This window comes from Mirounga leonina, unplaced genomic scaffold (assembly GCF_011800145.1).
Source record: "Mirounga leonina isolate KUSES-001 unplaced genomic scaffold, KU_Mleo_1.0 Mir_129, whole genome shotgun sequence".
Lineage (NCBI taxonomy): Eukaryota > Metazoa > Chordata > Mammalia > Carnivora > Phocidae > Mirounga > Mirounga leonina.
Genome location: NW_023270323.1, coordinates 14,181,934 through 14,209,607, shown reverse-complemented (window position 1 = coordinate 14,209,607; position 27,674 = coordinate 14,181,934). Strand labels below are relative to the sequence as shown.

The 27,674-nt window shown below is 42.2% G+C and overlaps 1 protein-coding gene across 2 annotated transcripts in view; it reads left to right on the top strand.

Annotated features, from left to right (window-relative positions):
- Positions 1–3,311: 3,311 nt before the first annotated feature.
- GPAT3 (glycerol-3-phosphate acyltransferase 3) overlaps positions 3,312–27,674 on the top strand; it is a 61,674-nt gene continuing 37,311 nt past the window's right edge. The window contains exons 1-3 of one of the 2 annotated variants that reach the window (XM_035004612.1): positions 3,312–3,419; positions 3,715–4,005; positions 11,039–11,105. In XM_035004612.1, coding sequence (XP_034860503.1) covers positions 3,865–4,005; positions 11,039–11,105 — 208 coding nt within the window. In that variant the 5' untranslated portion in view covers positions 3,312–3,419; positions 3,715–3,864. Of the gene's footprint in view, positions 3,420–3,531; positions 4,006–11,038; positions 11,106–27,674 lie in introns of those variants that run through there. The other variant, XM_035004613.1, reaches the window with a different exon arrangement.

Genomic DNA, 27,674 nt, shown 5'->3' with positions numbered 1-27,674 from the left:
AAACTTGTCTGTTTAATAAGATGCTGCAGCAATCTGCTTCACCTCCAGATTTCTCATTTCTACCCTACCTCTTATGTTAAATCAATATTCATCATTTGGCTTCAACTATGGCATCTTATTTGCCAAGGCATCTATTCATGAGAGTATTGACATTTGCTCAAAGTTTGTTAACCTAAACTCCTCTGTTCACATTACCCACAACTGCTGTCAAAGCAAGGGTACGAAGAAGATGTAAAATCACAAAATGAGTCCTCAGATAAGGGCTGCCAGCTCTTGGGAATCAATTCTTTTTGTGTTGACTCCCAGAGATTTAGCTGGACCGTCGCATTCTTGTGTTATCAGTTAAATGTGAAACTCCTCTGTTTGTCCATACTCTAAGGACTTGCTACTCAAGTGTGTCCTAGACCAACAACATTAGCATCACCTGGGAGTTCACTGAAATGCAGAATCTCAGACCCCATCCCAACCCTGCTAAGAACCTGCATTTTAACAAGAGCCCCAGGGATTTCTACCCACATTGAAGTTTGAGATGTTAATTAGATGCTATTCTCTTTCCTTCATTCCCTAATACAACCTCATTTGGCCTCAGGTGTTGACAAGGGGTCACACAGACTTGACACTGATTTTTGTCAAAGAATCTAGTATTTTAGGACTGGGAAGGATCTTAGAAACTATGTAAACCGAAGGGAACCATGTGATTTACCACTCAAACCAGGGTATTTTCAAGAGTGAAAGGAAGCATTATTAAAATATGTGCCAGGACAAAAGGTGGAAAACAGGATTCTTCTAAACAACCTCAGGATTGAGCATTTTACTATCAGCTAAATTTTTAAAATATAATCTCAAATCCCAATAACAATCTCTCCAAGTGGGTGTTATTATCTCAGTTTACAGAGATGATAAGTGTAGGGGCTTGAACTGTAGCCTTCCAAAAGACAAGCTCAAGTCCTAACCTGTGAATGTGACCTTATTTGGAAAAAAAGATCTTTGAAGATTAAGTATAATTAAGTGAGTGATCTCGAGATGAGATCACCCTGGATGAGGGTGGGTCCTAAATCCAGGATAACAATGTCTTTATCAGAGAAGAGAAGGGAAGAGGAGACTTAGGAAGACTGAGACAATGAGTGGAGTGGTGCTGCCACAAGCCAGCGAATGCTGGGAGCCGCCAGAAGCAAGAGGAAGCAAGGAAAGATTGTGAGTCATTTCTGCCCCCCGCCCTCCCAAGCCTTTGGAAGGAGCTTGGCCCTGCAGACACCTCGACTTCTCGACTTCAGACTTCTCATCTCCAGAACTGAGAAAGTAAAGTTTTGTTGTTTTAAGTCATTAAGTCTGTGGTCACTTGTTACAAGGTAGCCCTAGGAAGCTAATAGAGTAAGTGCAGGGAGTTCTAAGTGCATGAAAGGAAGGAGGGTCCTACTTAGGTGTAATTGAAAGAGCCTTAAGGGCTGCAGGAGAGGGGAGAGGTGAGGTGAGTGCAGGGAACTTTGGGACCACCCACCCTCTCTCCCCTCCCGCCCTCTCCCTCATCACTTGCAAAAGTGAGCCTATCTTGGTTCTTTTGTGTTTTAGGCAAGAAAAAGAGAGCTTTTGCACTTGCACCAACTTGCCTTCTGATCTCTGCGGAGAGCTTTGTTGCTAAACAAAATAGTTTCAAACTCACAATCACATCTGACCCCAAAATGAGTCCATTTTACTGATGAGAAAGCTGAAGTACAGAAGGACTAAAAGCTCAAACTTAGAGTTGTCTGTGCTGCAGTCAACCTAAGACCACAAATTCCATGTTATTACCATTCTACCATTCTGTTGTGAGACAGTAATTCTTCCACAATAGTGAAAAAACCAAAACCAAACCAAAACCAGTTCATGGAGTTTGGTAGTGAGCGACAGAAATGACTAGGGATTGTGGGCCCCCAGCACCTGTGTCTGGCTGGGTAGAAGAAGCCATCCTGACGCTGAGTTGCGGGCATAGGGTGTTTGTTGGGTAAATTTTGGTACAATCATGCAGCATTCCTTAGTCACCTTCCTTTGAGGAAATATAAGGAGAGTAAGAATTTTGCCTGAAGTGTACGTGTTAAATGAGTCAATATAATCTTTGAGGTTTTATGCTAAATATGTGTTTGTTTTCAGCCCTTGGGACAGATTTTGGCAATTGTGTCTTCCTTGTTTTTGTAAATTGGCAGGACACACAGAGAAACCAAAGCTTCTTCATTCATAGCTTGGTTCTTATGACCAAGTCATAATTGTTTTCTTTCTTAGCGGTGGAGGAGGTTTGTGATACACACCTGGCAGGAGGTGCAGAGGAGAAACATTTACATTCTTTGCCTTGGGGTTTCTCTCTTCCTTTCTGCGCCCCGTTTCCTCCACACCCTGGGCAGGGGCAACTTTCTTTGAAGTGTTTGCTATCAACCCTGCTTCAATTCAGTTTGCTTGCCCTCCCAGTTTTTCCAGCTTGAAGTAACACCCGAAAGAGACCTGTATGAGATTTTGGTCTTTTTCGGTAATGATCTGGAAGCCCTGGACAGCCTGATCTTATCTCCTACAGTCTCGACATCCCATCTTATGTTCCTAAGAACCGATCAGGTCGCAAATAGCCATAGAGCGTTTTGCCCTTCACCGTTCTAGTAAGGGCTAGCACGGCAGCAGTGCGGGGGTGGGGGGTGGGGGGCCTGGGGGGCGTACTGAATGCCCGGGAGGCGCAAGGCAACTTGGTGCAGATTTGAGCTAGCCTGGCATTTGTCTGCAGCTTCCGTGCGCTGAGAGTGTTGGATGAGCAGTAGGGCCAGCCGTGGTTGGAATCTTCCCCCAGGAAGAGAGCGACCCTCAGCCGAAGGATTCCTGTGCCAAGGACATGGCGGCTGAGTGGGGTAGGCGTCTCCGGGAGAGAGCTTTTCCCTCTCCCGACGAGCAAGAGAGAGTCGCACAGCTGCTCAGCGGAGAGAGGGGAAGGAGGCGTGGGAGACCTGGAAGCGGCGCAAACGGCAGCTCAGCGGCGCTCTGTGCCTTTCCCTCTCCCTGAAAGCCCTTCTAAAGAGGTGGTTTTACAGCCATACAAACATGACCTTCTCAAGCGTCCCGGATAGTCAGTAGTTCATTCTGGGGTGAAGAAATGCTAACATTTTGCAGAAAGCTCTTCTCCCGAAAGGACCTTGGCTGGGCGTGCTGGCGGAGGCGGGGCGCGGGGGAGAAGGGAGGCCGCCGGGGCGTGGCGGGGGGCTGCGGCGCTGGCCGTGCAGATCTAACCTGGAAGCTCCCTGTTGGATGGCGGGGGAGGTGGGGCGAGAGCAGGGCGCAGAAATAGGGCGCCCGGCGCGGGAGCGCAGCTCGCCCCAGCGCAGTGCTCCGCCTGGCGCCGGTTCCGCCCGCGGCGGGTGTGCAGTGGTGCGGTGCGCCCGCAGGGATCCGCGCCCCGGAGGGCCTCGGTGAGTCAGCCGTTGAGTCGTCGCAGTCGCCACCCAGAGGAAATTAGGCACTAGGGTGGGGCGCGTTCCCGGCTGCGCTGCCCTCCTGCCCGCGCCGCGGTGTCACTTCGCTCACCCCGGCTCCAGTCGTCCGGCCGGCGCGACCGGGTCTGCGCCCGCTGCGGTGACTTCGGCGCTGGCCTGGGCCTCCAGCGGAGAAAGAGTTAACCGGCCGGGCCGGGAGGAGCCCGAAAGGGAAGGAAGGAAATTGCCGTCGTTCTGAAAGTTTTTTCCTTCCTTTCCTCTTTCCCTGCAGAGGTGAGTGTCAGGAGGCGGCGGCGCTGACTCTCCGGAGCCCGGCTCCGCGCCTCTGCTCCCGGAGCTGCTGCCCGGCTGCCTGGGGACAGGGACAGCTGTCGCGCTCGGACCTCCTCCGTGGACCCCTTCCGAGACGGTGCGCCCAGCCATGGAGGGCGCAGAGCTGGCCGGGAAGGTCCTTTCCACCTGGCTGGCGCTGGTGCTCGGCCTCATCCTCCTGCCTTCGGCCTTCGGGGTGTCTTTGGGTATCTCCGAGATCTACATGAAGATCTTGGTGAAAACTTTAGAGGTGAGTGCCGGGGGGGATGCGGCGCCCCAACACCTTTGAGGGCTTTAGGGAGAGAGACCCCGGGGCAGTGGTGGCCGCGAGTAGAGCTGCTGAGAGCCGAGTTGAGGCGAGGGGACCATCTTGGAAGGTCAGCGGTCCCGAGGGGTGCGCGTTTCAGTTTGTCCCCCGCAGTCGCGCGAAGACAGCATCTTGGCTACTTGCGCAGAGTGGAGGGATCCGGGCTGAGACCACGGGACCACCTTGTTGTTCCCCTAGTTGGATACAGAACCACCCTCACCCACGGCTTTATTGTTATTATTATTATTACTGATTAGAATAACAACCTTTTATGTTATAAATTTCTTTATATCCATTATTTAGTGCAGCTGTCCCTTCACTCCCCTTAGTTTTTATAGCCCCAGGTTTCAGAGGTCCTTTCGTGTACTAAGGCATGCTGTCCAGAAAGGCATCATGTTCCAGTTTATGCTCAAGATAAGAAACCAATTGCTGGGCGGTAGAGAGAAATCTGATTATATTTTAATGGAGTCATGGAAATTTTATCTAACCAAAAGCACTTGAAATGTCATTGAAAATATATATTCTTTGACCTCTGTTCTCCCTGCACTCCTGCTTCCAAATTCTGCAAAGAAACGTGTTAGATGGAGGTGAGCCTGGTGAGCAGGTGAGCAGCTCACCCTCGCACAGAGCTTAATCAAATCACAGAGGGCTTTCCCCTCTGCTCTTTCATCAGATGCTCCCTATAGCCTTGGGAATGTAGGGAGGGCCAGTGTTACCCCTTTTTCCGGGCGAGGAAACAAAGACTCAGAGAAGTTCAGTGGTTTGCTTGAATTAAGTGGAGACAGGAGTCTTAACTGAGGAGAGGACCTGTAGTCTAGTGATGAGGACTACAGACTCTGGATACAGATTTGCTTAGATTTGGTTCCAAAATCAGCTCCGCTTCTCATTTTGTGACCTTAGGGAATTCACCTACTTCTTGTGCTTTATTTTCCTTATCTATAAAATAGGAATAATTATATAACACCTATTTCCATAGGTTATTTTTTTAAAAGATTTTATTTATTTGAGAGACAGAATGAGACAGAGAGAGAGAGAGAGCATGAGCAGGGGGAGGGGCAGAGGGAGAAGGAGACTCCCCACTGAGCAGGGAGCCTGAGGCTGGGCCTCGATCCCAGGACCCTGAGATCAGGACCTGAGGCTTAACTGACTGAGCCACCCAGGCACCCCTATGGGGTTGTTTAATGGGTTAACATGTCAAGCATTTTAGAAGGGTGCCTGTAGGTGTTAGGTGCTAAACAGTGTTTGCTGCTATTAATTAAATGAATAATATTATTATTTAGACTCTAGCATCCTTTTTTTCTCTAACTTCTACAGGACTGTCTAATGCAGGTTCTCATTTTTCTGTCCTTATCTTCGGTCTGCCCCCAGGACCTGGCTTTTTTCTCCCTCAGTGAGTGGGGTGGCTCTCAGATCCACATCTCTAACCTGCTAATCTCTCACCTACTAACCTCCTGCAACTCTCTTACCTGCTACTCTCCTGTTTTGTCCCGGATTTTTGTTGCACTTTCTTTTTGTGGCTATTTTTCTGTCTAGTCTTTGAAGTTATATTTGATTCTTCATCTTCAGCCCTCATGTTTTAAAAGTTCTGTTGTTTCTGCCTGGGAGATATTGTGCAGTTTTTAACCTTTCCTATTGACTTCATACTCTGAACTTGGTCACGCTGCGCTGTGGATTTCTTAGGCTGCCTCTTACTGCTAGATCTTCTTCCAATACTCTCCCCATTGCAGATGATCCTCTTTGGCTGGTGTTCAGAACTCTTTCTCAGAACTCTGAAATGATTAAGTTGTTCCCTTGTACAGCAGTGTCTTTTGGAATTTATATCCCAAGTTAGACTGGAGTAAAGGTAAATCCCACACACTGGCTTCTAGTGGCTGACTCCAGTATGTCTTGCTTTAATAATTAAAGGTACAACGAAAGAGATGTCAAGGAGGGAGACCAGCTAGTTGCTGTCAGCCTGGCAAATAACTACTATACTTGGAGGGGATGTATCCAGTTCAGGATCTGGTCTTCAGTTAGGTAGGGCCTGAAGTTTTAATTTTTTGTCCATCTAGCTTGTTACTGGGAGATAGACCACTTACTTGGAAACCAGGTAGATGGCAGCCTAAGGAACTACCCTCTTTGCTTAGAGTAAGTTATTGGGTCAGAGTGATGATCCCCATCGTTTTGGGGATCGTTTTGGGGGCCAACTCTGACTTGTCGCTGACTGGAGCGCCTGTGTTTGGGAGCAGCTGGGCTCCTCAGGAAGGAGCTGTGATCCCATAGTGGTGTCTGCTTTAGGCACAGGAGAGGGAAATGGTGACCCAGGGTTGCTGCTTGTCCTTCAGCTAGAACAGCCTTAGATGTTTCACAGACATTTCAGTTAGGCAGCACAGTGGATCGCTTTTCCTGACTATAGGGATAATTCCTTTAAAAACTGTGCTGGTTGTTTAGTATTAGGACATTTTTAGTCCTGGACAAATACCCTGCCTTTTTGTCGATTCTGTGCAGGGCCCAGTCCTTCTGTTACTCATTATTCCTTAGCTTTTAGTTCTCACCGGATTTGGTTGTTTCTTTCTCTAAACTGGTGATTTTCCAGGGGTATATCATGATTTCTAAGGAGTATATAAAGCATTATTACAACTTTATATTGGGAAAATTGTTTTAGGAATTCAAACAATGAGAGGTAAAACTTTGGGGTGGGGACATTTGGATGGTAGGATATACGTATTGGAATCTCTGGGAGGGTGTGTGTGTGTGTGTGAAGTTTTCATGTTTATCCCAAACAGGAACATGGATGGATTTAAGATTAAAAAATGCCGTTTTCAACCACAGAAGTTGATGGAGGTGAGGGTGGTGAAGGATTGCTATGCATTGGCCTAAGGCTCATGATCACAGGGAAATAAAGATGGGAAGAGAATATAAATATAGGATCAGTAGAGAAGAAGGTAGGGCAGTAGTATGTAAATTATCTAATCTAACCAGATAACACAGGCGATGGACAGATAACGAATGTTAATAGACTAATTTTTCCCTCTGCTTTTGAGGAATAAGCTGGAAGCATGGACAGGTCCCTTTGAATTTCTGGCCCTGTGACCTTGGGTAGGTCACTTAAGTTCCGATATGGGTGTAGTGGAGTATGCCTCAGAGAGTTACTACGCGGGTCAATGAGGAGAGGTCAAGGAAAGCACTGATACATAGGCGATGCTCCAGTCTCAGTGGAGTTTGAATTGGAATATTCTTTGGTCTTGGTTTTTGTTTTTTTTGCTTTTGCTCCTATGTGGCTAAGATTTGACCTACCTTCAGATCTTTAATGAGTTAGCATACATACTCAGAGCGGACTATTCTCGTCTTTTATTTTAATTATTATTCTTTCCCTTTACACTTTCCTCCATCCATCAGTTAGTTTTTTATCTTTTTTAAAAGGCATGTCAATTAAGATGTCATGTCATACCTCTGTTAATATAATACTCAGGTATTATTCCTGGTGTTGGAAATACAATAAACGTGCTAGAAGGCCATGGCTGTTTATGACAGAAAGCAGTAACAAAGAAAAGCTACCCAGGCAATGTGCTTAATTTCAAAACTCTCTGACAGAGGCTATATTACTCCCCCTCTGAGGTTGGGGAATGGAGAGTCACAGAGTTAATTTGTCCAGATAGTGGTATACAGCTGTTAGTGGTAGAATTGGGGTTTTAATCTGAATCTAGAGTCTGAGTTCTCACTCTGCCAAGATGACAGTTTCTGTCAAGAAACTGTTTTTTTATGCTACAGATGGTGGCCTGCTGTTATTTGGGTAAACCTAGTATTTGAATTTTTATATGATTTTCATCCTCTCCTTTTCTCTTTTTAGTTAATTTTTAAATGTCTTTTTAGCGTAAAAGCCGAAAGTTGTAATTATCTAGGTGACAATGTCACATTTTTGCAAGCTTTTGATTTAAGCTTTAAAACTCAGACCTAGGGGCGCCTGGGTAGCTCAGTCAGTTAAGCGTCCAAGTCTTGATCTCAGCTCAGCTCTTGATCTCAGGGCTGTGAGTTCAAGCCCAGTGTGAGTCTTGATCTCAGGTCAGGTTTTGATCTCAGGGTCAGGAAACCACACCCAGTGTGGTGCCTACTTAAAAAAAAAATAAATGAATATATGAATAAAAAGGAAGATACCTTAAAATCAGACTTAACCCTTTTTGTGTGTGTGTGTGTGTGAATTAGAGACAGCTACTTTTTGCTTCCCAAGAGGATTTTTAAGGTAAAGGCGAGTGAGAACCTGATGGGAAGTATCTTTCAACTTGTCTTTGTAGGGGGAAGTGAGATGGGAGTAACAATGGGGATTGTTAGAAGCCCCCGTCATACTTCAGGATCTTCTTGTGGACAGAACTGCATTTTTTCGTGGTTCTTGGAGGCAGATGTTTTCTGAGATAACCTCTGGAAGAGGCTTAGAACTTCTGAAGAGAGATTCCCCACCTCTGTCTTTGGGCCTACCTGATCAGTTGGCATGGTAGAAGAGACATAGCTGTTTATTGGAAGAGGCCCTGGTGGTCTGGAAAAAAGTGATCATTTTGGAAGCTAAATAAATTATGGGGTGTGAGGAGGGAGGAGGAAGACAACATTTTCTGCTTTGTGGCCTATTGTGTGGCAGTCATTGGATGGAATACCTTCTTTAATCTTTTATCTTGATACTGTTGCTGGTTTAGGGATGTGAAATCGAGGTCCCAAGAGGTGAAAAATCTCTTTTTTTTTAAAGATTTTATTTATTTATTTGAGACAGAGAGAATGAGAGAGAGAGAGCACATGAGAGGGGGGAGGGTCAGAGGGAGAAGCAGGCTCCTCGCCGAGCAGGGAGCCCGATGCGGGACTCGATCCCGGGACTCCAGGATCATGACCTGAGCCGAAGGCAGTCGCTTAACCAACTGAACCACCCAGGCGCCCGAAAAATCTCTCTTGAGATGAACCCGGCCAGGAAGTGCAGACCCGCAATTCATATGCATATGCATCTGGCTGCAAAGCCTAGGTGCTTTTCACCTTTCCTTGGGAGTAAGCCCACAGAAGAAAATGGTTCTCTAGTACAAATTTCCTTTGGCATTAAGTGACTTCTCCTCCAACCTGAAACTTTGCTAGTCTTGGACACTGTAACTGCGTTTTGTAGGACAGACCTTTGGAGTTGCCATTTCAGGAGAGGTTAGGCATTCTGACACTTGTCTGGTGACAGAACATGGAGCTCTTTGTAGCACATCATGCTGTATGAGGCATGCCCCTGTATCAGTTCGCTAGGGCCGTCATAACAAAACACCACAGACTGGGTGCCTTAGACAATAGAAATTTATTTTCTCGCAGTTCTGGAGGCTGAAGTCCCAAATGAAGGTGTTGGCAGGTTTGTTCATTCTGGGGCCTCTCTCTTTGGCTTGCGGATGGCTGCCTTCTTGCTGTGTCCTCATATGATCTTTCCTCTCTGTGTGCAAATCCCTGGTGTCTCTCTGTGTTAAATTTCCTCTTCTTAGAAGGACACCAGTTTTGTTGGATTAGGGCCCACCCTAAAGGCCTCATTTTAACTTTGTCACCTTTTTAAAAAGGCCCTGTCTCCAAATGCAATCACATTCTGAGGTACTGGGGAGTTAGGGCTTCCCCATATGAATTTTGGGGGGAGACACAATTCAGCCCATAACAGCCTCAAAATATCATTTTTTTTCCATCCCATGAGCATGGAGTAATTGTCCTAATCTAAGGTAATTGCCATTTCTATAAAATATAAAATCACCTGGCCCCAAGAAAAAAGTGAGCTCCAAGATAACAAATGTTCAGTTATTGACAAAATATTATCTTAATTCTATCTTTGGTCTGATTATAAATGACAATAGGTACCAAAGCTTTAAAGTGAAAAACTATGGAAATAAACCTTTACCTCTATTAAGAAGAGACGAGAGATATGTCTAGAATTTGAGAATGCCTGCATTAAATCAGCAAGGAAGGAAAAAGGCACAATCAGATTAAGATCGAGTCTTATTATCATTTGTGACTTGCCACTTGAAGCCAGGAAGATTAGGTCTCTATTTATAGGCTGTTCTCTAAGTGCAAATAGCATGTTCCTACTTGGCTCTTTGGGATGTTGTGCGGGGTCCTGACATAGTCAGATCATGCCCTTCTCCTTGACCTTCAGGTATATATTTTAGGTCATTTAGTCTCTATCTTTCATTGTCTTATTTATTTGAATTTTAAAAAATCTGTTTAATTCCTTGTGAGCCTAGCAATACCTGTTTTTTGGCCACTACAATTTTGATAAATTCTTTTTACTCCTTCAAGGGCACTTAAGTCCTAATTATAATGATCGCAATGCCTTTTACCTCTAATTTCCCACTTCCTCTCCAATCAGTCAGTCGAGACAATGTTAGCTTCTGGAATTGTAATCATCGAAATAATATTTTAATCATTCCTTTTCTAAACTGGAAAAATAGCCGTTGGGATTTTCTGGGATGCTGTCAACAAAGTTCACTTGTGGTTTTTGAACTCTGATGTTTAATGGTAGGTAATTTTGGAAATGCATAGGAAAAGTATAAAGAAGAAAACAACAAATCACATCTTGGTATATTTCTTTATACTCCTACGTACATTGAAAACAAAAATGGGAATTGATTTTTCCTGTTCTTAAGTTCTCGCAAACCTGTGGTTTCTCATAATAACATTTTCCCTGTGTATCTCAATAGAGGCAAGTGACCAGGTGGCCAGGTGGTGTCTTTAGTTAGCGATTTCACCACTTCCTTTCCAGCTCCCCAAGTGTAGACTGCCTCCTTCTGCAAGCCTATTTTATTTTATTAGAACATGATCAGTGATGAATATAAGGGTGTATTTGAGCCTTGGAATACTGCTACCTCAGAGGTTTACTAGGGCATCTCTAATTCAGAGAGTGCTTGGGCTTAATGTTTAATTTCATTTCTGTGTAAGGAAGGTTTGAGTATTTTACATCATGTCTGTGGAACAGTCTGCATTAATAATACTATTTGTTTTTAAACAGTGGGCCACAATTCGAATTGAAAAAGGAGTCCCAAAGGAGTCGGGTCTTAAAAACTCAGCTTCTGTTGGTAAGTCTTCTTTTTCATTTATGATGATTAAGATATCCAAATTGGATAAATTTACATCTACCCAGTTTGAACTTGAGATAGAAGGCAGTGCATTCTGTAGGCCTTGAGTCATTCATAATTTTGTTCTTTATGCAAAATAGCAGCTGCCTGAGTTTTGAATGAGTTTTCACTGTGAAGGTGGTAATAATGTGCTAGTTCATCTATGTGTTCTTATAGGGCGTTTCTAAAAGCATACATTTAAATGTGGTTGCCTGTAGTTTTAAAGATGTAGTTAATGGTTTAAGAAAATAATGCTAATTGGACTATCTTGGAGTGAAACCTATTTTTGAGGTTTTATTAGCACCTTATTCTAATTTGTGGTTCTCAAAAATGTTCTTAAAGATAAACCCTTTCCTACTAAAGGCTGATTGGTAATGCATGAAATAAATAATTACTCCCCCCGTGAAATAAGCTTGGGAATCACCACATGTGACACCTTGCTTTTGGAAAGTAATATTACATAGTAACAAAGGCTCAGAAAAGTCCTATAGTAAAGACACTTGTTAATTTTTGTTAGAATTGAGTTAAAGTCAAGTGAGCTCACTAGTGCCTGTGCCTATTAGTGCTTTGCCGTTGTTCCAATAAACCCTTTTACTTTGGGTAAGAATTTTAAGAATTGTTTAAGACACGGGGTTCATAGGGAAGTAGAATTCTACGGAAGGGACGACTATGAAATTAAGAATAAATAAGTCACTTGACTTAATTGAAAGACTAATAAGCCTTTATGTGTTTTTCAAAAATAATGTAGAAACAATTTGTGCCCATCTAATTTAGGATTAAAGATAATCAAAATGTCAAACACTTCACTAGGAGGAATTTATCTTCTGGAGCCTTGTCTGAGAGAAACTATAGAAACTGTATACCACAATACATTTTGGAAATAAAGTATTTGAGTGAAAACATCTGCTCATTTTGTGTAATTGGATTGTTATGTTCAAATGATTGAAACAACTAGTAGATCTTTATGTGTATACTTAAACATCAAGTATTAGCACCAGTAACATTTTACCAAGATCGGATATTTCTGGCTATACACAATCTTCTTTTTGTTGTCAGATACCTTCTCTTGGACATAGCAGATCTACTAATTTTTGATTTTTCTGGGTACATTTTTAAATGTGTATCCTTATGATTTAAGGAGACAACAAACTTTATTGCTGGTTTTCTGTTGTACTTGGTGAGACTTTGGTCTGTCACTGATCTTGAGTGAAATTCTATGGAGCCCTATGGATTGGGGTGGTGGTGATGCATGTCTTGGGCCGTGAATTTAAAAGGGCACAAGGCGTTCCAATTTGGTAGGTTAAGAGGATTAAAAATCACTAGGTGAGGGTGTCCTTAGCATTGGTTTAGATTTTTTAGCCTGTACTGAAGTGAATATTATCACTTGTTGGATTTTTTTTTTTTTTTTTTTTGTCATGCATCTATCTTTTCCATGGTACCTCCAGGAAAGAGTGGAAGTGAACAAGAGGAGAAAATAAACCATAATGGTTTAGAGTAAGGCTAAAGGCTACCAAATTTATCTTCTTTCACTCAGAGTAGCTGTCCCTCCTTTTAACCATGAAATTGGCAATGACTATTGCAGTTACTGAGCCTTTGCTACCTGTAAGGTTGATGAGATATCTATAGATGATTAAGCTATGGTTCCTGTGAGGAGACAGGTATCCGACAGCTCACTGTGATAAATGCTCAAGTAGGTGCATAAGCAAAGGACAACGTGGGATCTAATTTAGTCTCTGATACATGCTGCTTTCATCTCTGTTGATCCCACAACTGTGCATGGTACGCACCTCCACTCCCATCCTGATTTACATCCTGCGTGGGTAGCCCTGGTATGGGGTGTGTGCCTTGTTGATAACACCCTGGTGTTTGGAGTCAGCAGAGAGAGAATATCTTCCTCCTAGACAGACTGGCCGAGGGTGATGAAACAGCCGCTGCAGTCTTCTGCCTCTGGAGCCTCAGGTCTCTGTATGGCTGCCAACAAGAGCCCCAGTCAGCGCTGAGCGGGTCCAAGTTGACGCAAGGGTCACAGGCAGGCCAAGGGCCGCAGAAGTGCAGGTGTGATCTGGAGATGTCTGAGTGCTAGAGTGCTGACGATAGGTTCGGGAAACTGAGAGGGAGAGAGTGGCTAAACAGGGAAAATAGTTTGTTTATTTTCTGCACCAGATATTTCTTCTCTGCTCTTTTATTTGATGTAGCATATTTTTGGACACACTTTTTTTGAGTCTCTCTCTCTCCAGTTAAACCCCTCTTGCATTATACTTCTCTTGTGCTCTTATTAATAAGCCAACTGAAAGCTGAACCTAGGGAAATACTATCTTTGTGGTTAAATCGTTCTCTCCTGTCTTCAGCCATCTTCTGCTGGGTCTCCTATTAAAAAATGGTCTCCTTTATTGATTGAGCTTCAGATAGGGTCATGAGCAAGATCTCCTTAAGAAGCCCTGTTATTGCACCTTCTTCCAGCTTTAAGGGCATTTCCTCATGTTACTACAACACTGAGGATAAATCTTTCTCCCCCTCTTTAAGTAACTATGTTATACTGAACATTCAACTTCAGTGGACAATGTAGTTACCCTCTACCCTAGTTTGTTTTCTGAAGGCGGATGTGCTTCACCACTCCAGCCATGGGACAGGTGCATCTCCTCAGACCCAGGAACATGGTCTGATTGAGATTTTATCAACTTTTATCTTACTCTGTTGTAAATAGTGCAAGGGACCATTGACTGTTAAGAGCCACCCACCTCATCCTTGGATACTGGACTGATTTTGAGGATTTATTGTGCAATAGACTTCAATTAGTTAGTAATTAGGATTGTACTTGTAATGAATGTAATTCATTATGCCATTTTCAGAACCAGAGATCAGTTCCACTATAAATTGCATTATATTAGTAGGACATTTTGAATGCTTAGCACCAAAAGTCAACAGGCAGGAAGAAAGGCCCGAGTTTGCGCTTGTCCTAGAGGTGTCCCAAACAATACAAATAAATAGAAGCCATGGCTCAGTCATTTTGGTACTATCCTCTAGAATGTGCCACTGGCCTGACTTAGCAATATCTGCACGGGAAATGCATACCACGTCCTCAGGTCCTCCCCTTTGCCCCACTCCAGCATGCATCACACGTAGGGATTTGGGGTCACGTGGCCTATTGTTAATTAAGCCCCCATGCTACATTTCTCTCTTGCCCTATATGTCTTACCCCCAGTCCCCATCTCTTCCTCCACCCAAACGCACACAGAGGACAAAATGCTATAATGAAACCTCTGAAGTTATGCCAATTCAGAGAGAATTCAGGCTGCCTAACATTTCCCTCTGATTTTACTTTTGGAATTCTTTCTGTGAGACTTGATTAACCATGTTGATACTGGTACAGCATTGTTTGCATCAATATTAAATCTCTCACATTTATAGAAAATGTGGGATAATATTTTGTGACAGAATTTTGAATATCATTTTCAGTACTCATTTTGTTTTGGGCAGGCTGTTTTGTTTTGTTTTTTTCAGATTTTATTTATTTGAGGGAGAGAGGGAGAGAGAGAGTGTGTGTGAGAGAGAGTGGGGGTGGGGGGGGAAGCAGAGGGAGAGGGAGAAGCAGACTCCCTGCTGAGCAGGGAGCCCGATGCGATGCAATGGGGGGGCTTGATCCCAGGACCCCCGGATAATGACCCGAGCCGAAGGCAGCTGCTTAACCTACTGGGCCACCGAGGCACCCCACTGGGCAGGCTGGGGGGGTGGGAGGTGGGGGCGTTTGATAGTCTGTTTAAATCAACTAAGTTGATTTAGTAATATTGTCTTGGTGTAAACTCCCTGAATACAAGTTAGTATCTGCTGTCCTCACGGATATGGAGTATAATGCATTTAATGGTTATCTTGCTGATAAAATACTGGAACTTGTCTAGCTACTTATAGAGAGAAAAATAATCCAGTTATGGGATATGGAAGGATTATAGAGTGACATTTTCCTTATCACTGCCAAATGTCTACCTGCTTTTATTAGTCTGCCTCTGTTCGTAAATCGTGTGCCTGATGGTGGTGATGATGATGATGACAATTTTCAAATATACACGAAAGTAGAGAAATAGTAGAATGAACCTGATATAGGCAATATTTGTCAAGATCTTGCCACGCTTGATTCATCTGTGCCTTCTTATTTTTTGCTAAAATAATCAAGGCAATCAATATAAGATTTCATATCTTTTCATGCATTTTTTAAAAAAAGGATTTTAAAAAATAGCCACAGTGCTATTAAGTTAACTCAAAAGTTTTTAATATCATCTAATCACAGTCCATATATAAATCCCCCTAACAGTTTAAATGTTTTTATAATTGATTTATTTGAACCAAGATTCAGTCATGGTCTACAGACATGTTTATTTATTTATTGATACTGCTTTACTGGACATATGGGGTGCAGTTTTTGTTCCTGGAACAAAAATTACTTAATAGCAGGTGATTCTGAAAAAAATTCACTAGCGCACTATACATTTTTATCCTCACAGCTTAATACAGCTCTGCGCAAGACAAAGTTTCGATCCTTTGCTTTTATTTGTTTGTAAACCATAGGATTAGTCATCTGTATTTCTAAGTGCAATATTCCATATTTGTTACATGAAATTTATTACATGAAATTTTCATATTACATGAAATTTAGTCTATAGTCCCTCACTTCCACTTCTCCTAAGATATCAAACCTATTCAAACTCTCAGCATGTATGTATTAGGAGACTTGCTACAAGGGGATACAAATAGTGAAAATGTGGGGACAACGCAGTCACTCATCAGGAGGAAAATTAATATGTGAGCTGGTTCAAATGAATTAACTGGATTTATATGAAGAGAACAAAGTACACAAATATTAATGTTGAGCAAAAAGAAAATGTATAGTATAAAAACATTTATTTAAAATTACTACTATAAGCAGATACTATGTAATTATGTAGATAGGTGTAGGTAAGTATATAATATTTGTGAAACTGATATATACCACAGGTTAATGGTTATCTTCTAGGAGGGAGGAGAAAGGATGGGGAGATGGGCTTTAACTGTATCTCTAGTTTTTTTCTCTAAAGAATATCTGAAGCAAATATGGCAACGGGTATCTTTTTTCTTTGTTGAACTCATATTTTTTGGTTAAACTTATATTTTAAGCATAAAAATTTTAAAAAACCCAACTAAATAAAATATCAAGAATTGCTCCGCTAGAGTCTAGTCTGATGCGTAGAACTAGTTTTATATGAATAGAAACTAAATATTTGTCTCAAGGGTGTGATTGATGGTTACCTGCTCTGAAACACATCTCTGTTGAGTCTGACCAGTGCCCGGAATTAAAACTTAAACCTATGGAACAAGAGTTGTTAATCAAAATATATGTTATCTCTCAGAGGCAGGATTCTCAGCCTCAGCACTACTGACATTTGGAGTTGAATAGTCCTTTGTCATGGAGAGTGGTCCTATGCATTGTCAGATCTTTAGCGGTATCCCACTAGATGATAGTAGCGCACCCCAAATGTGACAACCAGCAGTGTCTCCACACGTTGCCAAATGTCCCCTAGGGGCAAAATCCTGTCTCCTCCCCTAACCTCTGTCCACTCCTTTGCGAACCACTGCTCTTAGAGACTGATGAGTCCATCTCAGTATCCAATACTGTTAGCATAATTTTTCTTAGTTTTCTAATAAGCAGGCCCTTGAAGGAGCAGAACTTGATTTTCAGTTTTTTTTTTTTTAAGATTTTATTTATTTATTTGAGAGAGAGAGAATGAGAGAGAGCACATGAGAGGGGGGAGGGTCAGAGGGAGAAGCAGCCTCCCTGCCGAGCAGGGAGCCCGATGCGGGACTCGATCCAGGGACTCCGGGATCATGACCTGAGCCGAAGGCAGTCGCTTAACCAACTGAGCCACCCAGGCACCCTGATTTTCAGTTTTTGGTGGCTGGTATGGGGAAGGATGGAATGTGAGGCAAGGCTTGTGAACAACAGGGTTAGCAGACAACACTGGATGGGGGAGAGAAGGCCTGTTCTTTAAGGAAAGGTAAAGGTGAGACAAGGGAAGCTTCCTTCAAACTTTGCCTCATAATCTGATGAAAATACTGTTTTGGAGGAAACTTTACTTAGACTGGATTGGAGACTTGTGTAGAACTATGTACTCTAACCTCTGAAAGGAGATGACTTAGCACTTAATTCTGGCCAACAGTGAGTAAGCAGGAAGGAGTGGTTGTGACAGGAAAGAAGGTAAAAGGTCAGGTCAGACTAAGGTCTTCTCTGCATTGCGAAGTGATGGTGGAAGGGGAGTGATAGGCTTGCATCTTAAGAAAGCTGTTAGGAAGCTCATAAAACATACTATTTTTTTTTTTTCAGATAATTTTTCTTGTCACATAGCACTAACAAAGTAGGTGACATGCCTATGCCCTATTCCTATTTTCTATGAAATTAGTTTTGCTTTTAAACACACTCCTCTGTCTGCCCTACCCCTCAGAAAACCCCAGTCAAAAGAACAAAGCTGCTCCATTTTGTTTCTACCTTATAGACAAAAACCTATCAATAATAACAACAGTAATCACCACCATTAAACAATGGCTCCATTGTGCAAAACTATTTACATGAGGAAGGTCTTGTTAATTCTCACTTAACTGATGAGAAAACTATAGGTGAAGGAGGTCAAGTAACTTGTTTCAGATCATAGAAGTAGTGGAATGCCAACTGAAAAGAAATCCCAATCCAATTTGTCTTTCCTATTCTAAAGCCCTTGCCGCCACTGTCTGCCTAAACTCTACCTTCCTTATTTGCTCCTCTGGTCAATCCGTGCCTTCTCAGTTCTCCCTTTGAAAGTTGGGGTAACTCTTCCACAAATGGGAACTCCTCTGCTGAATGTTGGCTTTGTCACATACTAGGAAACTCATAACATTTCAATTTCAAATCATCAACAGAACTTTTAAAGAAATGACTCTATTGAAAATATTTAGGATTGTAATAAAAGATATTCTGCATCAGTGGCAAACATTAAGGTTCACATTTTAATTGATTCAGTGGCTCATTTGACAATGAAGTTGTACAGATGTTTCTCTGTTGTGGGATTTCTTGTTTAATCCAGTTAGTCATGTCCAAGTCAATAAAGTTAATGTGGGCTGTCAGCCAAGAAATGGGTCAACAGTATAGTGAATGAGATGTTAAAATGTTAGTTGTTAGGGCGCCTGGGTGGCTCAGTGGGTTAAGCGTCTGCCTTCGGCTCAGGTCATGATCTCAGGGTCCTAGGATCAAGCCCCACATCGGGCTCCTTGCTCAGCGGAGAGCCTGCTTCTCCCTCTCCCCCTGCCCTTCCCCCTCCCCCCTCCACTGATGTTCTCTCTTGGTCCTCTGCACACTCTCTCTCAAATAAATAAAAAAAATCTTAAAAAAAAAAAAACATGTTAGTTGTTAAAATGAAACTCTGCCTGTTAATTATAAATGCCTCTTAGTTTCTCTGCAGCGTTGACTGCCAGCTGATTACAATGTCCATTCTTCCACTCCGTTTATGCTTCAAAATAGGTATAAACACATGGTTAATTTCATGATTAGTTTTTATATCTGGGGTTAAAATCTTCCTCTTTTATAATCAGCATTGCTTATTTTGTAAGTTTCTGGGGAACTACTGGGGTATATAATGATGAAAAAGGGAGTTGATTTTCTCATTTGCTTTTCTCAGGAGAACAAGTACAGCTCCAGTACTTCTAGTTCAGTACTTCTCGTTTTTTTTTTTTAAGATTTTTATTTATTTTTTGACAGAGAGGGAGACAGCAAGAGAGGGAACACAAGCAGGGGGAGTGTGAGAGGGAGAAGCAGGCTTCCCGCTGAGCAAGGAGCCCGATGTGGGGCTCGATCCCAGGACCCTAGGATCATGACCTGAGCCAAAGGCAGATGCTTAACGACTGAGCCACCCAGGCGCCCCAAGTACTTCTCGTCTTGATAACTGAGAGACACTAACAGAAAATTATTCAAAATTTAAAAAGGGGCAAATTATTCTATTACAGATACATAAACCATATAGAAAACAGGAAAACTGAATGTACCTTTATTTCAGTAAAGCTTTTGATTGTATCCTATTCCAAATAACGGGTCGGCAAATCCACTCTATCTGTTAACCCCTCCCACAACCCTGGCAGACATCACTGGGTAATGAGTCCTTGCCTCTGAACCACGCTTAGCGTCCTTAACACAGACCTGCAGACCCCTTCTCACTGCTGACTGCTTTGGAGTCGGTCTTCCTGATGAAACCTTGTCACCACTCTTGATCTGGAGAATAGATAGAGTTTCTCACACTGTGTACCAAAGGATCACTAACTAAAAGGAGGAGAATCTTTTGAGTAATTGGGTTTTTGGCATAGATTTGGTTGTATTGTTTGGGGTTGCATTGATGACTGATGTAATTGGAAGTGCCGTATCATTGACCGAATGCTCTTAGCTGCGTTTTAAATAACCTAGGAAACGGAATAGAATTTAAAGTAATCTTGATTGTTTTGATGAATGAGCTATCAGAGAGAGGGGTGACATTCAAGATCCTTTACCCAAGGAGGATGCTTTGGAATGGGATAGAAAAGCCAGCCTGTGACGCCTGGGTGGCTCAGTCGGTTAAGCGTCTGCCTTCAGCTCAGGTCATGGTATCAGGGTCCTGGGATCAAGCCCCTCATTGGGCTCCCTGCTCAGCGGGGAGCCTGCTTCTCCCTCTCCCTCTGCCACTTCCCCTGCTTGTGCTCTCTCTCTCTCTTTCTCTCAATTAATAAAATCTTTATAAAATAAATAAAATCTTTATAAAAAAGAAAGAAAGAGAGAGAGAAAGAAAGAAAGAAAGAAAAAGAAAAAGAGAAAGAAAGATACATGGTAGGAAAAGGCTTGCCACTTCAGAAGGCAGAGTTTTAGACCTACATCCGGCATGGAAAGCCAGGGCGAGCACAGAACCTAAAATGATGCTGCAGTTCATGGCAGAACCAGCATATTGAACTTCACTGAACTCCACAGTGACGAGCTGCTTGCAGTCACTGGCCCTGGTCTCTGCATGAAAAATGCATATTGAGTGTTTTCTGTGTATCTACGTCATACTCTGAACTATGCCCTCAGGCAACCCTTGGCCCCCACTTAAGGAGATATCACCAATCTCCACACATTCCTGTGACAATCGGAAGCTAGCCAGTGCTGATGGTATTGAATGTCACGAAAATAAATATAATTAACTTGAGGAAGAAAGTTTATAACCGTAGCATGAAAAGAGATCATCCTGGGTGGGGGACATCAGACAGGATGTTTTGGTGGACGTGTTAGTGTTGAACTGGTCATGTAGAGGTGGCTTGGGATTAACTGAGGTGACAGAGCTTTCTAAACTCAGGGAATGAGGGAATAGCTTGCATAGCAGTGGGAGTGAGCTTAGTTCGTAGAAGGGAACAAACATAGAAATAAGGTTGGCTAGGAGGGTGACATTAGATATGAAGGGCTCAAATGCAAAGTGGTTTAGATGTGATGTCAAGGCACAGGGAATCCCAGGTTTACTGTTTATTATTAAAGACCGTAAAGAGGAAATTCTGAAGCTTGCAAAAAGGATGACTGTAGTAGTCAACCAGACCTGTGAAGGTTGATGACTGAATTTGGAAGAAAACCAAGGGATGATTCATGTGACAGTTAATTATTAGGAGGAAGAAGCCATCCCTCTTTCTCGCCATATCCATAAAAGATGGAAAAAAAGACTGGCTTACATTCAAGTAAAATGTTATGTGTAAGAAAGAGCTCCTTAGCAAAAAATGATCATAAAACTGGGTCAGGCTACTAGGTAGATTTCACAGAAAAGTTTTACACATAGAATGGACAGTTGAGAATTTGGGGAAAGGCATGGATTATATAACAAAACTCTTTTTAGTTGTTAGCAGTGCCTTGTCATCTTGGTTGTAATAAATTCCGTATACAAATTTTAAGTTTTTCAGTTTTTAATCTGTCCTTCGGTAGTATTTGTCTCTGTAACATTGTTATCTGTTTGTGGGCCACTGGCTCCATAAGCAGAGAAAACAAGAAAGTTCTTCATCAGTTCTTTATTCTGCCAGCAAGTAGCAGCACCCTTCAAGCCCTCTACACCTTTTCTCCCCTCTCTAGGGGGTTTTATAATGGCATTTCCCAATCTTCTCTGTTTTCTTGCTGAAGCTCTTGGGGCAGGATAAGTTTCTGAATGAAGAAGAAGGTGAGGGGCCACGGTACCAAAGCATGTTTGGTACCCAGAAGGCTGGGGAGATGGGTGGCTGATAGTGGTGTTTCTGTTGAGGATTGGCTCTTGGGGCTCAGGGTAAGGAGACAGCCTGTTGGACTTGGGATCAGACAGAGTCCTTTTCTTGGGTTGGAGTAGGAGGAAGCTACGGTATTACAGCATTAACATGTAACATGACTCTGTGGCCTAGTGATGTCTGCATACCCTGGGGATGTGCAAAACCCTTAGGACCTTCTCTTGGTGTGCCAACCTCAGTAGTCTGAAAGCTCTCCTCTGTACCTCCTTCACTGACTTTTCTAGGTCAGGGGCCTGGTGTTCCTGCTTCTCGTCCTCAGAGTTCTGTTTCCCTCAAAGCTCGGGCTGGCTAGGGAAGGACATTAATTCCCTGGAGTCCTATTTTGTTGTCTGAAGGTTTCTCAGGGAATAAAACCCGTAGAGCCCTTATGTCTCCTGTAACTTCTGGGGACACCTGGTGAACAAAAGGAAAGACTGGGGCGTGGTCTGCTTTTCTGTTAGGGTCGCAGAGCCTTCACCCTGTCTTGCCTCAGTGTTTCTGGAATTGATGGGCCTTGCCTCTGTGCTTCTCTGGTGTTGTGTGCTGGGCAGCCCACACTTGCACACTTCACTGGGAAATGGAGTGGACCGGAAAGCCCGAGTGTGGTAAGGTTTTTGTTTAAGTTGGTATCTGTAAGTGTATCATGCAAATATATCACTTCCTCTTCCTGCCTCTGCAATGTTAGTACAAATCTACTCAAACAAATGAACTTCCTCATTTTCAGTGATTCATATGTTCACGACAGCGAGTAATTTGCCAGTTACTGGCCAATCCACATGACTTCTCCACAACAGATCTCAAGTATGTGAGGCCAGCGGGCATGATGAAATCCCAGCGTGTGTTCAGCCTCTGATGCTCATCTGACGTTGTATACAATGAGCCCGTGCCTAAGATCGCTAGTCGGTAGAGAAGTGTGTGTATTGGGGTACATATTCAAGGAGAGAGAAAGGCAGGCATTCTGTAATCAACAAAAAGAACTAAAGTCCTTTTTTTCTTTTTTTTTTAAAGATTTTATTTATTTATTCATAAGAGACAGAGAGAGAGAGAGAGAGGCAGAGGGAGAAGCAGGCTCCCTGCTGAGCAGGGAGCCCGATGTGGGACTTGATCCCAGGACTCTGGGATCATGACCTGAGCCGAAGGCAGACGCTAAACCATCTGAGCCACCCAGGCGCCCAAGTCCTTTTTTTCTTAAGGGAAGCCATTGCCTTCCATAGGATAAGCCACCCCTTGTGTCCTTTAGTATAAGCTTGTTTTAGAAACTTAGAAATGACATTTCATAAGTTTGATATAACTTGGTTTTTTTTTGGTCTTTGCTTATAAACAATTAAGACAATGCCTGCATCATGTAATGGATGGAGTTGGTAGTTCATGGGCTCAAAGAAAACAAAAAAAAGGGGAAAATGGAGTTCTGCTGATGTAAAGAATTTTGAATGATTTTAGGAACAGGGGTATCAGGTGGAAGAAATTGTAACCAAAAGCAGGAGGGTAAGAGAGCCCAGGAAACATTAGGGGCCCAAGGACAGCTTTAGTTTGGCTGGGGCTAGAATGAGTGAAAATGAGTTGGAGGTAGGAGTTGAGATTGGATAGATATTTAGGTTTAAGTCCTAAAAGGCCCTAAATGCCAGGCTAAGAAATTACTTCCTTAGGTGAGGGGATCTCAAAGTTTTGGGAAGATGAATCTGGTAGTTTTGCAGAAGTGGGATTAGATAGGAAGAGGGAGAGGGAAGTGGAGAAAGGAGAGATGGTAGATGGCAAGCCATTTTGGAAGGTAATGGGACCTTGATTTGCAAATATTGAACTACCCTTGTATTCCAGGCATAAATCCCACTTGATACTGGTGAATGATGTTTTTGAATGTATTGTTGGATTCAGTTTGCTACTGTTTTGTTGAGGATTTTAGCATCTCTGTTCATCAGAGATCCTGGCCTGTAGTTCTCTCTTTTTGTGGTGTCTTTATCTGGTTTTGGTATCAGGGTGATGCTGGCCTCATAGAATGAATTCTGTAGTTTTCCTTCCTCTTCTGTGTTTTGGAATAGTTTGAGAAGAATAGGTATTAACTCTTCTTTAAATGTTTGGTAGAATTCACCTATGAAGCTGTCTGGTCCTGGACTTCTGTTTGTTGGGACATTTTTGAATACCAATTCAATTTCATTGTTGGTAATTGGTTTGTTCCAGTTTTCTATTTCTTCCTGTTTCAGTTTTGGTAGTTTATATGTTTCTAGGAATTTATCCATTTCCTCTAGGTTGTTCTATTTGTTGGCATATAATTCTTCATAATATTCTCTTGCAATCTTTTATATTTCTGTGGTGTTAGTTTTATTTTCCTCTTTCATTTGTGATTTTATTTAAGTCCCTCCCCCTTTTTATTGATGAGTCTGGCTAGATGTTTATCAATTTTTAAAAAAGATTTATTTATTTGAGAGAGAGAGAGAGAGAGAGAGCAAGCAGGGGGAGAGGCAAAGGGAGAGGGAGAGAAAGAATCTCAAGCAGGCTCCACATCCAGTGCAGAGCTCGACACAGGGCTCAATCTCATGACCTGAGATCATGACTTGAGCTGAAATCAAGAGTTGGATGCTTAACAGACTTAGTCACCCAGGCGCCCCTAGGTGTTTATCAATTTTGTTGATCTTTTCAGAGAACCAGCTTCTGGTTTCATTGATCTGTTCTACTGTTTGGTTTTGTTTTTTAATTTCAATTTCATTTCATTTAAATGAAAATAATCTTTATTATTTCCTTCCTTCTGCTGGTTTTGAGTTCTGTTTGTTCTTTTTCTAACTCCTTTAGGTGTAAGGTTAGGTTGTTTATTTGAGATTTTTCTTGATTCTTGAGGCAGGCCTGTGTTGCTATCAACTTCCCTCTTAGAACCACTTTGCTGCATCCCAAGGTGTTGAGCCATTGTGCTTTCATTTTCATTTGTTTCCATGTACTTTTTTTTTTTTTAAAGATTTTATTTATTTGACAGAGAGAGAGATAGCGAGAGCAGGAACATAAGCAGGGGGAGTGGGAGAGGGGGAAGCAGGCTCCCCACTGAGCAAGGAGCCCGATGTGGGACTTGATCCCAGGACCCTGGGACCATGACCTGAGTTGAAGGCAGATGCTTAACGACTGAGCCACCCAGGTGCCCCTCCATGGACTTTTTTATTTCTTCTTTTATTTCCTGGTTGACCCATTCATTGTTTAGTAGCATGTATTTAACCTCCATGTATTTGTGGTCTTTTCAGATTTTTTCTTGTGGTTGACTTCTAGTTTAGTAGCATTGTGGTCAGAAAGGATGCATCATATGACTTTGATCTTTTTATGTTTGTTGAGGTTTGTTTTGCGGCCAAATATGTGATATATTCTGGAGAATATTCCATGTACACTTGAAAAGAATGTGTATTCTACTGTATTAAGATGGAATGTTCTGAATATATCTGTTAAATCCATCCAGTCCAGTGTGTCATTCAAAGCTATTTTTTCCTTATTGATTTTCTGTTTGGATGATCTGGCCATTGATGTAAGTGGGTTGTTAAAGTCCCCTACTATTTTTGTATAACTATTGATTAGGTGCTTTATGTTTGTTTTTAACTGTTTTATGTATTTGGGTTCTCCCGTGTTGGGTGCATAAATATTCACAATTGTTACATCTTGTTGGATTGTCTGCTTTATTATCATGTAGTGTCCTTCTTTGTCTCTTGTTACAGTCTTTCTTTTAAATATGAATATTGCTACCTGGGCTTTCTTGTGACATCCATTTGCATGATAAATCTTTCTACAGATCATGGGGCCTTGCACAAGAGCAGTGGGTTGTGGGGAGATGGAATGACTTGGCAGCCATATGAAGTGTGAGCCTTGGGGAAGAAGTCAGGCGCACATTTGGGAGTTATTTACGGAGGGTGAAAGTTGACATGGTGGATTTAGTGAACTCACAGAATGAAAGACATTTACAAACACTAGAGAAAAATTCATAGGAAAGGGACAGGAAAAGATAAATGGACAAGACAAGAATCAACCAGGGAAGAAAATAAGAGCAGAAGGAATGGAAACTGAGGGAAGAGAGAATTCTAACTATATTTTTTCTCTCCTCATTCCTCTGCTCACCGATACTCTTTTGTGCTATATTTTTCTCCCAAGAATAAGAGATGTCATCTACCAACTCCTTTTCAGAAATAAAAGCTTTGAATGCCTTCTCTGTAAACTGCCTTTCCATGACTTATACACATGAGGTAGGGGGTTGGGTTATCAGGGACTTCTAAAGCTAACCTAGAAAATAAGTATTTGGGGGTAAGATTTAAAATGCAAGGGTGACACTGGTTATGTGGAAAGTGGTTATAGTCAAGTTTCACTTTGTTTTGTCTTTACAATTTTGAGGACACGCTGAGCCATCAGACTGATGTGATTCTGGGACAGCTAGCAGATGAACACCCAGGATACGTGTCTGCAAGTTCTTGCATCAATTTTTTTTTTATTTTTAAAGATTTTATTTATTTATTTCACAGAGAGAGACATAGTGAGAAAGAGAACACAAGCAGCGGGAGTGGGAGAGGGAGAAGCAGGCTTCCCGCTGAGCAGGGAGCCCGATGTGGGGCTCGATCCCAGGACCCCGGGATCATGACCTGAGCCGAAGGCAGACGCTTAACCGACTGAGCCACCCAGGTGCCCCGCATCAATGTTTTAAATTTGGATTTATACATCTTCAAAAAATATTTTAATTTTTTTGCATAAGTAATACATTCACAGTGTACACAAATCATAGTAATTTAAAAACATGTGCTTTTTTTTTTTTAAAGATAAGTATAGCTTCCACCCATTGCTTTCTACCTCTACTCCCTGTTAATTTCTGTGGATTGTTGCAGTGTTTCTTCATGCTATTGCAAACATCTATTATAATATAGATGTTTGTGATTTTTTGACTTACTAATACCAAAGACGACATACAGTAAACACTATTCTGAGCCTTGTGTTTTTCACCTATATCCTGTTGTCCTTTCCATTTATTACTTAGAAAGTTTCTTCTTTTTTAACAAGAAATTTCATTTGAGTGCAAATGGTTCTTTTTAACTGTGGTTCTAGACCATTTGCTGTTAAAGTATGCTGCAGGGGGTGCCTGGGTGGCTCAGTCGGTTAAGTGTCTGCCTTCGGCTCAGGTCATGATCTCGAGGTCCTGAGATCGAGTCCCACCTCGGGCTCCGTGCTCAGAGGGGAGCTTGCTTCTTCCTCTCCCTCTGCCTGCCACTCCCTGTGCTTGTGCTCTCTCTCTCCCGCTCTCTCTCTGTCAAATAAATAAATAAAATCTTAAAAAAAATATGCTGCAGTATTACATTAACATGTAATTAATTAACATGTAACATCAATCTGTGACACAAATGGATTGTTCTGTCAAAGAGCATTTGTAATTTTGACTGATGTTGCCAAATTGCCCTTCATTAATGGTTTGTACTATTTGTACTTTCACTAGAAGTGTATGCCAAGTGCCTGTTCCCCAGAGCTTCACCAAAGGTATAAATTTGTCCAACTTTTGGATTTGTGCCGATCTGGTGGGTGAGAAGTAGAAACTCAGGATAGTCTTAATTTGCATTTCTGTTATAAAGAATGATTTTGTACATGTTTCATGTATTTGTATTTCTTTTTCCTGGGAACTATCTCTCACTTCTTTTGGCTATTTTTTTCTGTTTCTTCTGGATTTCTTTCTTTCTTTTCTTTTTCTTTTTTCTTTCTTTTTTTTTTTTTTACGATTTTTTAAGAGAGAAAGAGCACAAGTGGGGGTGCGGGAGGGGCAGAGGGAGAGAGAGAAGCAGACACCCCCCTGAGCAGGGAGCCTGATGCGGGGCTTGATCCCAAGACCCTGAGATCATGACCTGAGCCGAAGGCAGATGCTTAACCAACTAAGCCACCCAGGCACCCCATGTTTCTCCTAGCTTTCTGTTTCACTTTGATTTCTAGGACCTTCTCATATATTAAGGTGATAAACTTTTGTCTGTGAGGAGATACAAATATTTCTTTCAGTTTGTGATTTGTATTTTTTCTTTGCTTATCATACTTCTTACTATGCAGATATTTTTCATTTCTCTGTAGTCAAATTTATGGATATTTGCTTCTTATAGCGTCTGGATTTTGAGTTTTTTAGTAGAAAGATTTTCCTTCTGCCAAGTTTTAAGGGAATTCTCCAATGTGTTTTTTTAAATATTTAAATCTTTGATTCTTTTATTCTGGTGTATTTGTCCAGATGGCTATCCAGTTGTGGAAAAACCCAGTTAAAAAGTTCATCTCTATGCAACTGATTTG